At 39.8% G+C, this 16,794-nt stretch overlaps 1 protein-coding gene and 1 long non-coding RNA gene across 16 annotated transcripts in view; one reads left to right on the top strand and one right to left on the bottom strand.

The window, feature by feature from the left end:
- TCF12 (transcription factor 12) overlaps nucleotides 1–16,794 on the bottom strand; it is a 162,505-nt gene that overhangs the window by 36,654 nt on the left and 109,057 nt on the right. For 9 of the 15 annotated variants that reach the window (XM_063169608.1, XM_063169613.1, XM_063169610.1 and 6 more), the window contains exon 9: nucleotides 14,476–14,528. In XM_063169608.1, the coding sequence (XP_063025678.1) occupies nucleotides 14,476–14,528 (53 nt within the window). Of the gene's footprint in view, nucleotides 1–2,241; nucleotides 2,266–2,760; nucleotides 2,884–6,501; nucleotides 6,640–14,475; nucleotides 14,529–16,794 lie in introns of those variants that run through there. The other 6 variants (XM_063169622.1, XM_063169616.1, XM_063169615.1 and 3 more) reach the window with 4 other exon arrangements.
- Nucleotides 8,571–15,318, top strand: LOC134425211 (uncharacterized). Its single transcript, XR_010029615.1, has 2 exons — nucleotides 8,571–8,922; nucleotides 15,120–15,318. It is a non-coding gene; the product is annotated as an uncharacterized LOC134425211 (long non-coding RNA).

Consider the following 16,794-nt stretch of genomic DNA (forward strand, 5'->3'; position numbering starts at 1 on the left):
TACTGCATTGTCATCTATATTTAAATAATTCTACAGTACATTTAGAAAATAACTAACTTATTTCTATACTTGTAGGTGAACTGAAAACAGTGGAATCATGCAAGTCTATTTTACTTTTAAACACAAAGATGGTATCACACTTCTATTAAATATCATTTCGGTACTGTTGCACTTCCTAAAATCTAAATGAAAAGGCCACAGTGAATGACAAAGTTTGCTTAATTGTGCATTAGTTTAAAAAAAAAAAAAAAAAAAACACAAAAAGACATAATTTACATTTGTGCTATTATCTCTACCTAAATATTTCTGCAGGTTTATTTTTAATGGAAATTAGGGATTTGGAACATCTGGGGGGCTGAGGTCTGCAGCATGGCTCTTGACTGAAAGAGAAGATAAAACCTTATTGATAGAAACAATCTTTAAGTATAGCGTTAAATTTTTTCCTAAAAGCTCGATACAAAATGTTGTAAGTTTTCATTAAACTGAGAGTATTTTCTAAATGTCAACAGGTGAAGGGCAAAAAAAGAAACAAAAAACCCCCAAACACAACAACAAGAAAACCAGGCTACGTCTAGTGCAGTGCAAGTGCTTTATTTTCTTTACGAAATAGATTAGGACTTTTTTCTTTTTGATTTAAAGGGGATTCTTGAAATACATATTTTTTTTCCTATAGCACCTATCACACATAACAGTAAAATTTCACTCCTCAGCAAGGGATTTGTATTAAATCACTATTTTTACTTTGATGTGTCCTTCCTAAAACAAATTTAAAAAACTGAACTTCTTCTAACAGTAAAAGCCTCTGATTTATATTTCAGGCTTTAATATATGTGCCAGTCCTCACTGAATCTTCTATTGGGCTGCTCATATGTTTGGTTTTAAGCATAATACTAAGCTTTGTTTTGGCTTACAGATTAAAGAAATTGAAAAGAAGAAAATATTTTAATCAAAAGTTTACACATTTTCTTCATGTGATTTCTCACTTATTTTGTGAGTAAAGAAATCGGATTTTATATACATTAGCAGGTATTGAGGAATGCCAGCACCCAAAATCTAATACAATGATCTAAATAAAAATCTCCAACTTGAACAATGAGCTTCATGCTAGCAACCACTAATTTATCAGACAATACAAATAAAAGCACTAAGACATCAAAATTAGGGTATGTACTGTTCTCTCACTGTAGAAAGGTTCATACAAAGATTTGGCATACACACCAAGAGGCGTGCTTCAAAAGCTAACACAAAAACCAATCCCACAACTCCACATAACCTCCTTACGTATATTTAAATTAGTAATTTAGGCAAACTTGCAATATTCCTAGGAGAAACAGTGGTAAAAGTTACTAAGATTAAAAAAAAAATTAAATAAAACCTTGGGCAACATGATATAGGATGATCATATGATTTGTCATCTATTTACTAAGTTTTCAAGCTCATAAAGGTCACCTCTGACCCATAACAGGCACATGCTATCAATTTTCAAGCCATGCCCTCCTACAGTACCAGCACTTCCATCTACTATATGCCTGGAAATACTTAATAAGATCAAAGCCTTTTTTCCTGCTACAAGAACAAAGAGAAATGTTGTAATAGAGTGATCTGTGCTCTAGAAAGAATAAAATCAAAACTCCATGCAAGTTATATTCCCTTTGCTTCAGGGGTATTGTATAGTTAATTTTACTTAAGTCTTATATATATCTTCACATAAAACTTCAAACAGATTGTTTTAGCCTAGGAGCAAACATGAAAGAAAAATCATTTCATATTTGAAAGACAGCTGGCATTTATACCAAAGGAAATGAAATAGAGACCAAGCGATTTTACTGATTCCTCAACCTCTCCTCCAGCGTCTTTGCTGTTATTCAAGAAGCTCGTACACAGCCTCTTTTATGAATATAAAGATTCATATTTTAATTACCATTGAACTAAAATCTTGGCAAAAAAAGTTTACTAATGAAAGCAAATCTCACACAGGCCCACGGGAGGTGGACCAGCAATAAAGAAACAAAACCAAACAAAAAAAAAAAAGCCACAAAAAAAGATCAGTATCAGCATCTCCCCTTTTCCTACTTAATACTATTTTTGTAACAGAAGAAAGCCAAAACCACATACAACATAAACAGACTGGAAGAAACACACGGTTGCTAATTTACCATCGTATGCTAATTCTTACACACAAAAATCAGAACTGGTCTTCTAATTTAAAAAACAGAACTATCTACCACGAAACAGAAATACCTCGTCCAACTTGCACTAAGTTCACTAAGTTCGCTCCACAGAGATTTTTTTTCTTCCCCCCCTCCGGAATCCGCATTCCCCCCTCCCGCCTTTGCAGGAACATTTGATGATTCCGAAGTCCCGCGGCGAGCGCCCGGCGCGGGCAGGGCAGCGCTGGCGGCCGGCCCGGTGCGCGCCGCTGCGCGGGGCTGGGGCCGCCGGAGCCGGGAGCGCGGCACAGGGCAGCCCGCAGCGCTCGGGGAGGGCCCTGCCTGAAAACAAACCCGAAACAACCCCGGCCAAACCCGCAACCCCCAAAGAAAAGGCGCGGGCAGCAGGAACACAAACTTCGGCGGGTCTTGCGCGGCCGCCCGTCCCCCGTGGCACAAAGCAGCCCCCCGCCCCAGCCCGCTCCCCTCAGAGCCCGACCCGCCGTGCGCCCCCGGGGAGCTCCCGCCCCAGCGCGGCCGGGCTGGCGGGGCCCCGGAGCGAACTTGCGCGAGCCCGGCCCGGCGGCCCCGGACAAAGGCGGCCCCTCACCGTCTTGCCGTTGTAGTAGTACATGAGGGAGCTGCTGCCCACGCCGGGCACGGGGTAGGCGCAGTACATGGCGCGGCTGGCGCGGGCCGGGCTCAGCGCGCCGCCTCCCGCTCCCCACGGCATCCACCCGCCGCCGCGCACATGGAGCGCTCAAAGGCGGCTTAAGCAAAGCAGGACTGAACCATCTCCGGCCGGCGCGGGGGTTGGGCGCGGGGGGCGCGCCAGCCCCCGCTCCGCGCCCCGGCCCCGGGAGGAGGCGCGCACGGGCCCGCGGGCGCTGAGGGCTCGGCACACGCAGCCCTACGCGCCGGGGGCCGCAGGGAACCCGCACACGGGCACGTCCTGAGCCCTGAGATAATCGTCTGCTTTTTGTTTTAATTAAATTAGAGCACTTGTGGCCGTGCAGACGCTGCTCGATGCAACTCCAGCCACACGGCCATCTGGCTCTGTCTAAAGTTGTTTCCAACTTTGGCAAACGTTTCCCAAAGGCGCGGGGAGCTAATGGGAGCGAGTCCCAGGGGACAGCCCGAGCCCCCCGCGCTCCCGGGCCTCTCCGAGCAGGGCAGGATGGGGCAGGGAGTGATCCTAACACAGACAACACCTACGCAATATGTTGGGTTAAAATAAAACCATGTCTTTAAGATGGGGTATACAACCTATAAGGAAGGATTCTCTTGGAAACACGAGTCCAGGGTCCCTTGATATTGTATAATACAGTTTTGTATGAAAGAGCACACATACGTGCCCATACAAGACAGGGCAGAGAAGGGGAGAGGACCTCAGCAACTTTGTCACATCACAAAATCGTGAATTATTCAATACAGCAAACAGACTGCAACTTCCAGCACAGAGATCCCTCAATATTTGCACACTATCAATGCCTGCTAGGCCTTTTTACTTTCTTCACCAAGCAGGGGCATTAACTAACATTAACTCTTAATGAGGCATACATTTTTTTTATTTTCTATAAGTGAACACAGCTGGTTATTAACTGAGCTTCTGCTAAGTCAGATACCGACTTCAATCCAGGGAAAAAAAGGTTAACATTCAAACACATTTCTCCACCTCCAGTTGTGTCTACTGCCAATGCTGTGAATTCTCCCTGCCTTCCTCCTGACAAAAGCAGGAAAATATTTCAGGATAAGGAAAAAAATGGGTAAAGTTCAATTCAGCCATTTACAGGGAGAGAAAGCAAGTTGCAGAAGTCTGGTTCATTCTGCCAAGCACCTCGTGTGTCAGTGAAACCCTCTGAACTAAAAAGATCCACAAGGGTGATAAACTGACTGCAGCTGAATACTTCAATCAGATAAAAATCTCTGTGTAATGTCCATTATCTCAGGACATCACTACTGTAGTGTCTATAAATATACAGAATATATACACGCTGACAAAAAATATTCCCATCTCAAGCTTCAAATGTTTTTTTCAGTGAACTCTTCCAGTCAATTAGACTACTGTGCTCAGAATATGTTGGCAAATACATCCTGAAGTTTCCATCTGCTGAAGAACACTTGCATTTTTACTGCAAGTCAAACTACGCATCCAGAACTGTTTAACTATGCAGCAAAGCTAATGATATCTGAACCAAACTCCTCTCCAATACAAAAGGCGTAGCAGCAGCAGCTGCAAAAAAGAACATCACTATACTGCAGACTATTAAATTGGCAGGCCTGCAGAGTGACTGGCGGCTTCCTCCTTCCCTAGGGACCACAAAGACCCATTTCAGTCCCCAGAGAGTCCCTAAGAACCTTTGATTTGCAGCTAACAATGCCGTTCCTTAAAGCTTCTCACTAATGTTCAGGACTCTACAGATGAGACTTGCTAAAAGATCTTCAGATCTTTGCATGTGCTACTTCTTATAGTGCACTAGATTAAAAACACTACTTCAGAATAATGTACAACTTAGAAAAGTTGGAAAAGACACTTTAGCTCACAGACTTGAAGCACTAAGAGAACCTTTAAAAATAATTTTAGCATGCAAACTTTTGAAACATTAGAAGTACTTCCAGGGTAACTGCAGTCAATTCTTTGAAGACTATCACCAACACAGTTGTAATTGCTATTGCACCTCCATGCACACATGCCCAGTTTTCAAAATAGTTGTATTAGAGATGAAGAGCATGATCAACCCCCTTCAAATAATAAACATTACCTGTATATAAGCAACTGGAAAAATATTAAAAACATCAAGCAGAGAAAACTAACTTGACTGTGTAGCATTGGTGGGAGGTTGCTTTGTGTTTAGCTGCCCTACACTTGTAAGAACAGTGTAACAAAAAATACATAGGTAATATTAACTAGCAATGTTTACTAACACTATTAACATTTATCAGTAGAAGTAAATCATTAACTTTGTTCACCAGCACATGGGTAAGACAAAAGCAACAATATGATCAATAAAACTGAGGAATGCCACTGCAAACATCTGTTTGGAGACAAACTGGTCCCTCCATAATGAGTCACTAAATGAATTTGCTCCTGGCTTGCTTCCCCACAAATCAAAAGGATAACAATTGCATTTTACTGAAAAGGAAATTATTTGTCCTACACTCACTCACATCATTGGGAATAAAATCTTGAGTGCCCAATGCTTGAAACATATCACTGTATCTGCTCTACATTTACTGTATGAAAACATTGTTTCTCACATTTGAGACATTCATTGACCGTATAGGATCAGGCCATAATTCCCTCAGCATATCAAACTTGAAACCACATAAATTTACTTTCACCAGGATAAAATATGAACCTAAAATGGAAGAATTTGAAAGACTGCTGAAAAAAAGGCTATGTTGTTAGCAATAACTCTGCATTTGCAGGAACTGCTACCAGGTAACTATTCCAAAAGCTCCTGAAGTCCAAAGCAAGTTTTTGTTTTGTGGTTGCAATTTTTCTAATCCTCATTTAAGCCAAGCAACAGCTGCTCTGAAATTTGTTTTCTTAAGAGAATCATGTTACAGTGAAATGAATCATAGCTGGATAAGTGGTACTGTACAGGGTACAGTTGTTTACTCCATTTTTCCTTGGTGACAAGTCAAGGGTTAATCTTATGACTCAGCCTGACAAAACAAGTCAGCTGGAGACAGGGCCAATTTTTTAAACTTGATTTCAGACAGACATGCCGTCAGCAGAGGAACACTGAACTGACATGCACTTTGTAGCCCGAATTGTTTCCACTCATGACCCTGTAGTGTGTGTCAAAAACAATAAACTGCCTGTTCCTAAAGTATGTAAAGAGATTATGAAAGCTGATGCAGAGTGAAATACTGACCTAAAAATAAATGAAGCTACCTGTAAGAGAATATTTTCAAAGATGATTTTAACGCTAAGAGATTTTGTGAATGAACCACATTCACACTCTCCCTGAAAACAAACTTTTATGTGAAATACATTTTTGTTCAATTTGTCAGTCACAAAGCAAATACACCATAAAGCATATGTAATTAATCACTTGAATTTATAAAAAATAAACACAATTTCCACAGATTACTGAATGCTATACCATATGAAAGTTAGCTACATAACTGTCTCAACAGATGAGCCATTCTCTAGTCAACCATTTTCCACAAAACTGAAATATCGAAATGCTTTAAAAAGGTTAATGCCTTTGATCAGTTTTGTTATTTTAGATGCTCTCACACAAAAAACACCAAATCTTTTTAAATTATGTGCTACTAGAAACTAAAGCTCCTCTTTCACCAACAAAAGCAACTGTGATGTGCAAACCCATGTATCAAGTACCTCATTGTGGAGAGCTAGCTTCAGTCTTGTTGAAAAAACAGTAACATGGTGAGAGCCCAAAGCCTGCTTTCCATGGGGAACCCAGACCTTTCGTTCTTACCAACTTCCATTATTTTCTTAGGGGCTAGGTTAACCTTCTAGCTTTGGAAATAAGGCAAAAGCAACTGTCTTAGAACTCTCTCCTTTCCACCCCACACTGTCCAAGGCTGGAACTTCTTATCAATTTCAACCACGTTCGAAGAGGAACAGAAGTTTCCCAAGTGATAAAGTTCTTATCAGTTCTAAGAAAACGAGAACCTGAACAGGAGAGACAGACTGGAACTGATACAGAACAACCTGTTGCTATCTAAAATATACATAGTAATTGTGAGCTGTTTGTCCAGCAAAAATTCAGAAAATAAAATCCATACATCTTAGGATTCCCAATATAACTTATTTTAAAGCCAAACATTTATGATGATTAACTACAGCAAAGCCAGAATTAGATCCATTACTAAGCCATGCACTGAATATGCTGCATAATGTAGCTGTCAGGATAGACAAGATTTCAAGCTGTAAGAAAGAAACCTGGCTGTTTTCAGGGGAAAACACAATGCCTATTATACTGTCCTCCATGTAATTCATCAGCTAAGTAAATGTTAATTTATTTTAAAATCCTGGAAGGATAGCCTTCTGTGTTAACCAGCCACTAAGCATGCTGCTCAGCAGAGATGGAGCAGATGAGCTGTATGGAAGGCAATTTAAAATAACCCAGTAGACTAAATTTTATAGGCAATCCCTCCTGCCAATATCCAAAGGATGATGTTTTATGCAAATTAATTTGCTAATCCACACAAGAGCTAAAATAGTTTGGTGGTTTTCCTTTTCAAAGGGTTTGTCTTTAACTGCACATTTAACATTCATGTTACTATAACCAAGGTAAGAGTTTGAAGGGATAGTGAATAGACAGTAAATACTAATTAAATGGATATTAATTGCTATCCACTGCTTTTACCTTGCATTATTACAAGGTTGAGGGATAGTTGTTGGGGATTTTGTCATTGAGTTGGGCTCTTTTTTTTTTTCTGCAAAAACTCCAGTTAGCCGTAGAAAATATGAGTAAAAATAACAATTTTTTAATAGAAAACTGCAGCCAGGACTTTTCTGTTTCAGTAGTTCTCCAAATAATAATGAATTTATTCAATGTTGAAGTTGAAATTATTGAATTTTATGAGATATTTAAGTTATTAAACAAGTATTTTCTTTGAATGGGAAGAATGAGGGAAAAAGTGTTGCATATCCCATTTTTCACAATGAATCCCAAACTAATTTCTTAGAGGAAGTTTGAAATTTGTTTCAAAACCATTCAAATTTAACTTTGATAGGATATTGGTCAAGTTCAGAAAGTTTTATTATTTTTCTGGAAATATAAAGCACTTACAGTTTGAAAGTCCCTATACGAAGGCCTTAACCACCCATATCTGCGTTAAAAAGTAAACAAACATGTTTATTATCCTGAGGCAATAAACTCTCCTATCAGAAGCCAGATAATCACCACAAAACGTGCTAAAAACGTATCCAACCTAGAAACCTAGGCAGACCTTAAAAGAGTTTTAAACCCTGAGATAAACCAGCACGGCCGTCACTGAAACTCGCACAGGACTACCTGCAGCACAGATCCCTGCGCACCAAGTGCAGCGGGCCGGGCCCATTGCCGTGAGCAGCTGCGGGGTCCCTGCGGGTCCCTCTGCCGGCCCGGCCGCCCGGGGCTCCCTCCAGGCCCGGCTGTGCCCGCCCGGGGCTCCCGCCAGGCCCGGCCCGGTCCGCCCGGGGCTCCCTCCAGGCCCGGCTGTGCCCGCCCGGGGCTCCCTCCAGGCCCGGCTGTGCCCGGTCCGCCCGGGGCTCCCTCCAGGCCCGGCTGTGCCCGGCCCGCCCGGGGCTCCCTCCAGGCCCGGCTGTGCCCGGCCCGGCCGGGGCTCCCGCCAGGCCCGGCCGTGCCCGGCCCGGCCCTGCGCCGGCGGCCTCGGCCTGCAGGGGGCTCCAGAGGCACGACCTGCGCCCGGCCGGGCCGGTCCGCAGCCGCCGCCGAGGCTGAGGCAGAAATTGGCTGTCAGGGAGCTCTGAACATGGCGAGGCGGAACGCTGAGCGCTCGCTGTGCCTCGGCATGGAGCGCCCTGCGTCCCTCCCCTTCTCCTGTGCTCTAGGTCGCTGCTCGGCAAAACTGCTCTGCGAATGAAGCCGAGAGCTATCACAAGCCAAACAATCCTTCTGACATCCAGGATCAGGAACCCGCCCGTGCCTTACAGAAAGGAACAACTAACAACTAATCCCAGCTATCAGCGCAAGTGGAATGAAAGCCCTTAACTGCATCTCCAAGGCTGAACAACTTGCTTGCTTTATAAAACCTGATGTCACAAGCAACTGTGGCACTAAAAAAGGAGGTAATTAAATTCAATTTCTTTGCTTCATTGTGTAAAGGCACATCTACATCTGAAATTTTACTTTAAAATGATGCAGTGCTTTACTTTCAGTACCATTCTTTGGAAAAGCATTTGTTTTGGTTTTGCAGTTGTTTTGGTTTTGTATTGGCCCCGGCCCCACTCTGGGGCTGAGCAAGCAAGCAAAAGGAAACCTCTCACTTAAACAGCCCATGGAAGTCCAGCAACACAACATTCCTCACGACTTTCCCAGCTCACTTCAACCATTATAAACATCTTCCCACCAAAGCCACAAGTATTATCAAGCAAAAGATAGTAAGAAATAAGTCTTCAGAAAAGCTTCTATCCTTATCTATTGTTACAAAACACCACACCAATTTGTGGTAATGGACGCATTCATCTTTGAGGAAAAGCAGAGTTGCAGAAATTCCATGTAACTTCTCCCTAAATAACATGAGCTGCAATTCAGTATTTTTTTAATAACATTTTTTCTAACTGTGTACAAAATTTAAGGTTCTTTTATGCAAATCTACACTCTAATTTAAGAACATCCAATACACTCATTGTGATATGTTACAAAAACTTCAAAATTAAAGTACTTCCAGTAAATCCAAACACAGAGAAATTATTTGACATCATTATGTATCCATCATGGACGTATGTATATGCAGGATTTTCAGAGATCTCTCAATTCAGCAACCTTACATTAGTTCACCGGAGTCAGATGACAGGACAGTTTGGAAAAATAATCTGATTGCAATTTTTAGTAAAAGCTTTTAAGAGAGGGTTGCTCAAGTACCTTCACCCTAATTCAGTGAGAAGTCAAGCTGAACTCTCACAGCAGGAATTTGCAATGGGTTGCCTGCTTGTTTAATGACAGCTAAATGTTCTCATGCAGCAAAGAGCAGGTGGGATGCTATAATCTGAGGATACCGCGGTTTTCAGATAGATTTCAAATAAAGGCCATGTTGAAAAAAAACCCTACAATAATCTAACCAGAAAAACAGACCTTTTTCTTATTAAACATAACATCTCAAATATTTTTACTTGGTTTGTAACATAATTTAGAGGTTGGATGTTTTATACATTTGCATTTTGTTCAGGTACATAGATGAACACAGTGTTTAAAAAGCAGTACTGAGCAAGTCCCGAAAGACTTTATTCCATAAATCAAGCAACCAAAGAACAAGCAGAAAGCAGAAGATGGAAGACTGTGTACTGAGGAAGAAATCCTAAGTTCTGTGTGGCATTATCCATAAAGATTTATTTACTCAGTTTCATTATTTAAACTTGCTTTCTAAAACACAGCAGTACAGCAGAGGAGAGGGTCAGGAGAGTTCCTGCTGGCTTTGAGAGCTCTCACTGTTAAAGACAAGTGACAGCTGAATGCATCACTTGACTGTGCAAGGCAGTTCAGAACAGAACGGAACAAACTAAATCCTGCTTTTCACATTTGGGCACTGTTTGTGGGCAGTGGGAAAAAAAATCTTACCAAAAAATGTCTCCCTAGAAAGTCAGTTAAACACATCACAGTCAGTTCAACATTACACAAAGTATCTCCTCAGGATGCTCTGAAGCTTTGATTCAGAGCCACACAGTTCATAAAGTATTCCAGTGGTGTTGCTTTACACCAGGCTACTTCAATACACATGGAAATTGGTAATACTGACAGAGTCCACTCAGTGTGGTGAACATGATATTATTTCTAATAGTTTAAACTTTAAACTCTCAAAAACTTGGTTTCACATAATCATTCAAAAGATACTTCCCATTCTACCATTTCAAATAATCTCCTTTTAGCCTTTTGTGAAGAGTAGAGGAAGGAGAGAACATAGAAGGGAGTAACATCTATTATCTTTCTTCTTTACCATCAGTATCTTTATGTGACGTGATTTGAAACATCTCTACAAGCTCAGTCTTAAAAGACTGGCAGGAAAACAGAAAGAAAAGTGTGTTAAATGGGAGGTAGCTCTATGCATGCAAACACAATCTGCTGTATCTTTGCACCATAAATAGTTCTTGCAAGAATTAGGACTTGTGGACTATACACACACCATAGACGGTGATATATGAGAAACTCCTATAATGAAACTACAAGTTGACTTACATGTATTGAAAAATAAAAGTTTGAATTTAGAAAGGAATCCCTGGTATCAGAAAATACCAATTTGACAATCTCTTATTTAATAAGTGCAATTCAAAGTTTAATATTAACTGAACATCTCAGGTACTATGGAAAGCCTAATATACTCAAAATATTTATTAGAAAATACACAGAAAACAAGCAGACATTTATGTCTGTATGTCACAGCTCATTTTCTGTAACAAAAATCAACAGATAACAATGTATTCCAGCTATTTCTCTGATATGACACTAATTAAATAGCAAAAGAATGATGATAGATATTCACACTATTTTACTTAGAATTACAACCCCATGATAGCCACTGATTATGGTGGTAGTAACAAATGTTAGTTTGAAATATTTCCTGACTCCACATGTAAATAGGAGGTTCCTGCTCCCAGCCCATCCATTTTTGGATGATGATGTCCCTGAGCATTTCTGAGAGCCTCCCTTGCTTGTGCTCTCCCTGTGCAGCCTGAGCAGCTCTCTGGAAGCCCTGACACTGCTGAGCCTGGCCGAGGAGCTACGCTGCTTTTAGGTCACATGATGTTATTAGTGTCTGGCTTCCTTCACTCCTACAATCACAAGAATTCTCAGAAATATAACAGCTTTCAATCTATGAAGACAATATAACTCACTGAACAGTATTCCCCCCCCTATAACATAAACAGCATAGCAATCTTGCTGTTCACTCAAATCTGGCTTTTAAAAAAATATGTTTTTTAATTTCTATCCTCCTCAGAGTGCTTTAAATTTAGTAGTTGTAGTTTAACATAAATGCTTGCATGTCAACATTCAAATGTTTTGGGCAGTGAGTCACCACTTAACAAGTTACAACAGAAAAACTTGAAAATGCATTTGCCTGGAACATTTAATTTTTGCAGTAAGAGGACAAATTCAGATTGAGTTGCATTCCAGAAAGAAGCCAAGCAATTCACCATCACTTTTCTCTGTAACTGTTTTTACTTTAGGCCCTGATAAGAAAACATTAAAAAAGATAAACCTCAAAACTAATAATTTCAGAAAATACCATATAAAACCAAGGGCAAAAGAAATAAACTAGAGGAAGGGTTGGTTGGGGTTTTTTGAATCATTATTACTTAAAAGACTTATTAAATTACAGTTATCTAGGAAATTAAATTACTGCTGAGTATCCGTTGACATGGCAGCCTTATACTAACAAAAACATTGCAGAAAGCAATATTTTAGAAACTGAAAAATTAAAAAACACAGATTTGTATAACAAAATTAAGTATCATCTTTCCTCTGACTTTTCATATTATAATTAAATTTCTCTGCACTAAAGCAACTTTTTCCCACAATACATTCTGACTTCTTAGGAAAGTATATTTAAAATAAATACTACACTTACATAATGATCTAGTCAATTTAAATTTCTCATGATGCTCAGTGAAATTTAGTTTTGTATCATCTTCCACATATGCAATATCTCAATTTTTTTTGTAACGTGTCATTTTACTTCAAAGCTCTATTCAGCAGTGAAAGCATTGAAATACAGAGAAACAGTGCTTAAAACCTGCAGCATCACAATCATTGATTATTCACAGTAACTGCACTTAATTGCACAGATTGGTACAATGTTAATACAAATAAAATCTATCAGCATGTCATTGTCTCCAATCTTTCAGAAGAGGAATTAAATGAAAACCGTTTGAAAAATACTGCTTGTTAAAATTAAACCCTGGTAAGACAAATGAGAGAAATCTTTCGTTCTCCAAAACGATCTCTTTACCTGGCTGATGCTACTAAATATTAAACGTGTAGCATAAGCTTTATTACTGCCTAGAATTACTGTAATAAATTTCACGAAAATTGCACTGCTATGTGTTTCAGCTTCTCTGACATTTTAAATATATTTTTGTTAATCTAGCAGAAATCATCTGCTAGACTGTAAAGCCACCCTACATAACACGCAACTGTTAAAATGTAAATTGCCAAACTATTTTTAGCTGCTGCTGAAGGGAAAAAAAAAAAAAAAAAAAAAAAAGGGAGGGGGGGAAAGAAGAATATTCCTGGCCTCGGGAATAATGATTTGAGGCATTGTGTTCATTTTGTTTATCAAGCAGCTATTCAGCCTCTAGTGGGGCCCAAGTGCTTATGCAAGCAAAAGCTTTTAAGAGTGCCTGCAGCTGCAATCCTGGCTTCCAGGTAGGCTGCAGGTTCAGAGCACAGCTGCCCCAGGCTATCCTCACTATCTCAGGTCCATCTGGAAGTACTGTTAAAATAGGATTTCAGATGCCGGGTTCTGTCTGTATCATCGTGAGCAGGGGGAGGAAGAAGGGAAAGAGAGGGAGGAGAGAGCAGGGGAGCTGCGAGGACTAGAAGACACCATCCGTAGTTCAGGCTCAATAGGAAATGAAAAGCTCAGCCCCATTTTGCTGCCGCTATATTGCTGTTCCTGTGCACTGTGTTCTATTCAGCCTATCCGGCTTTGAGTTATGACTCATCCAAGTGCACCTGCGTCCATGTGTTAAGTACTGCCAAATAAAAGCCCAACATCCATTTACACAACAAAGAGATGTATCCCGCAAGGCAGCGGAGCTTCCCCCTCCCCTCCTGTTTGTTCTGAGCAAGGGAAAAAATAATTCTGTCCTTCACTTCACTGGGGATTTTTCACTTCACGTGGATTTTTAAATGCAGATTCATTTATAAACAATTTTCTTCCTTTTAAGAATAAAGCATATTTAATACCACAAAACACCCCTATAGCATTAGATTATCACAGCCATTAATGATTTTTCCACCAAAACCCTTCCAACCTTTTTTATCAAAGCCCTTTATTCTCGAAGGATAAATTTTCAAGCAAAGAGGGATCAACAAACTAGTTGCTTGAAAGCTTTCCTGATGCTAGGCTGAAGTTAGGAAAGGCTTAATGAAGGCTTTAAAATCCACCAGGACTTCACAATGAACATCTGACTCGGTGATTTATGCATATTAATAACCTCAGTCCTACTGAGGCAAGCTGAGCTGTACATGTCCTCCGAATCTTAATGTCTTCAGCTCCACTGGGATTATTACAAATGTAAATTTCTAAGATTCTCAGCTATTAATCTCTGTCTGTCCTCCTGTTCAGCAACATAATGACTAATTAAACATCAAAAGACCTGTACAGGAGATCTTCTTTGACAGCTCCTGGCCCAGCTCTCTTCCCAAGAGAGGAATTCAAATGACAGGGACAAGTGGGTAGGAGCATATGAGCGAGCTACAAATCACTGCTATGAAATCTAAAAATTCCACATCAAATGTGCATTTAGTCCTGCAGAACCACTCCCAATTACCTAGCCTAGCTGGTCATGTCCAGCAGACAGCCCTCCTAGTGCTAAAGGTACGTAATTGGTATGTATGGCAGGTAAGGAGAATGCAATTTGAGCCCAATTTTTATCACTACAAGTAAAAAATGTCATACTTACAGAAGAAGGCAAACCAGGGGGCACCTTTCTTACTTTCTTTGTCTGTAGAGGATCTGTACAAGAAAAATAGCATTTCATCAAATATCTACATTATAGGTGAGAAAGAATAAATAGCTACACTGCTCAGTTTTTTCTTCCATGATGAATGTCTTATTTTCCAATTTCATGCGTTTTTTTTTATTCCCTGGCAAAGAGATTTGTCTGTCACATCAATATAGAAATGTAACATAACCATGTTCTCCTCTAAAATACAGCTTTGCTAAATAGTTACTTTTGATTCTTTTCCTAGGGAAGACAGTTATTCCTAAGAACAGTTACTCTGAAGGGTATACCTATGACCTTGTACACTTGCTAAAAAACAAAGTATGGTTTTGATATATACAAGGAGGAGAATGGGACTTATTAGCAAGAGAAATGCTTTATTTTCTGTGCATCAGACTAAAGACATGTCAAAAGGAATTTGACATGATTTATACTCTAAGAATACTAACATGATGTACATTTTATAGTTTTTAGTCTTCCAAGGTGGTAAATAAACAGCAAATTTAATGGCCTAATTACTTTCCTTGAGTAATAAAATCAATATATCTCAAATTTGCATGTAACAATAAAGTTGGAGGTATTATACTGCTTCTTTCTTCCAGTAGGTGCTGTATTATAACAGAAGTACCCAGCAATTCCACTACCTAAACCAAGAACCTGAACCAGTTTATTCAGATGCTAATACAATTAATCTGAAAACTCTGCATGCAAATCACAAAACAACTGATTTTTGAAGATGAGTATCTGGTGAGATTACCAGTTCAACAGTTAACCAATAAAGTCTTTAATTAAAACACAAAATTCTTATTTTTCTGTTTTCATTCAGAACATTTATGATGATATGACAACATAAAGGTGAGATAAGGTGAAATATCTGCTGGATATCTTTACTCTCATTGTTTCCCATAGGGCATGCTCAGAAAGAAAAGAAAAGGACTTTTGGAAAACATATTTATATTGGATTCAAAATGTCACCTGGAAGAGAACACTGGTTGGTATCAATGCAATTTAATATGAAATTTAACAAGAGCTTGTTATAATCCTGGTCAGACAACTCCTTCTCAGGGATAAAATGGCATAATTTGACTTTGTTAGAAATTCTCAGGCAGCAGATTTGTAGCACTTAACAAGTCCATTAAAAAAAAAATTAAAACTCAGACATACTTTCTCAAGCTATTGGAAAAGACTTGGGATAAAAGATTACTTCCTCTTCCTGACATTCCTGGAAAAACATTTCCATGGATTTGTAACCACCACCTGCCATATCCCAGGCTACAAGCCTCGGATTCAACCATGACAAAAAGAGGAATATCACCAGTTTAAACACATGTATACCCCTTGAGCTTCTCTTTCAAAGAAAAAGCTAAATATACTCTGAAAACTCCACACTTCACTTCCATTTATTTAATTTAATAATATCAGAAACTTCCCAAACTCTGTAGAGTTTGCACAGGAAACAAGAATCTCGTTCAGGACCATCTCAGTGCCTGCTGCACACAGTGACCTCCCCGCACCTCTGGAGCACCCTGTGCCCAGCTCACACCCCCTGCCACTCCAACCCAGAGCAGGTTACACTGCAAGTAGTTCCCCACTAAAACCAATTCAGTGTGGGCTAAACCAGCAGCAGCAGCAGCTTAAAGCACAGTTCTTTTCTCTTGAAGTTCAACCACCCTCTCAAGCTGTAAACAATTTAAGTGTTCTTTTTCTGAAACAGGTGTGAGGAACTGCTGTGTTTGTTCTGGTATTCTGAGCAACAGGAATACTTACAACAATCTTCATAAAGGCAGCCAACCCCAAGATAAATGGCAGTTGGTTTGACAACAAGTAAAAAGATAATCCAAATATATATTTAAAATACATATATACACACATATATTAGGAGAAGAGGAAATGGCCTTAAGTTGCACAAAGGGAGATTTAGGTTTGATGTCCGGAAAATTTTTTTCACTGAAAGGAGTGTTGGGCACTGGAACAGACTGCCCAGGAAGTGGTGGGCACCATCCCTGAAGGGATTTAAAAATGTCTACATGTGGCACCTGGGACATGGGTTAGTGGTGGACTGGGCAGTGCTGAGTTAAAAGTTGGACTCTATGGTTTAGAAGACTTTTTCAGATTAAATGATCCCATAATACATAAGATTATGTTCCACAGTAATATTTTTTTATTAAAAAATATTTAAAAAACAATTTCAAACATGTTCAGGACTATTTTAGTGCCACAGAAGTTTGCAGTTATAGTTAATATTCAAGTTACTTCACAAAGCAATTTGCATTTGAA

This window comes from Melospiza melodia, chromosome 15, assembly GCF_035770615.1.
Source record: "Melospiza melodia melodia isolate bMelMel2 chromosome 15, bMelMel2.pri, whole genome shotgun sequence".
NCBI lineage: Eukaryota > Metazoa > Chordata > Aves > Passeriformes > Passerellidae > Melospiza > Melospiza melodia.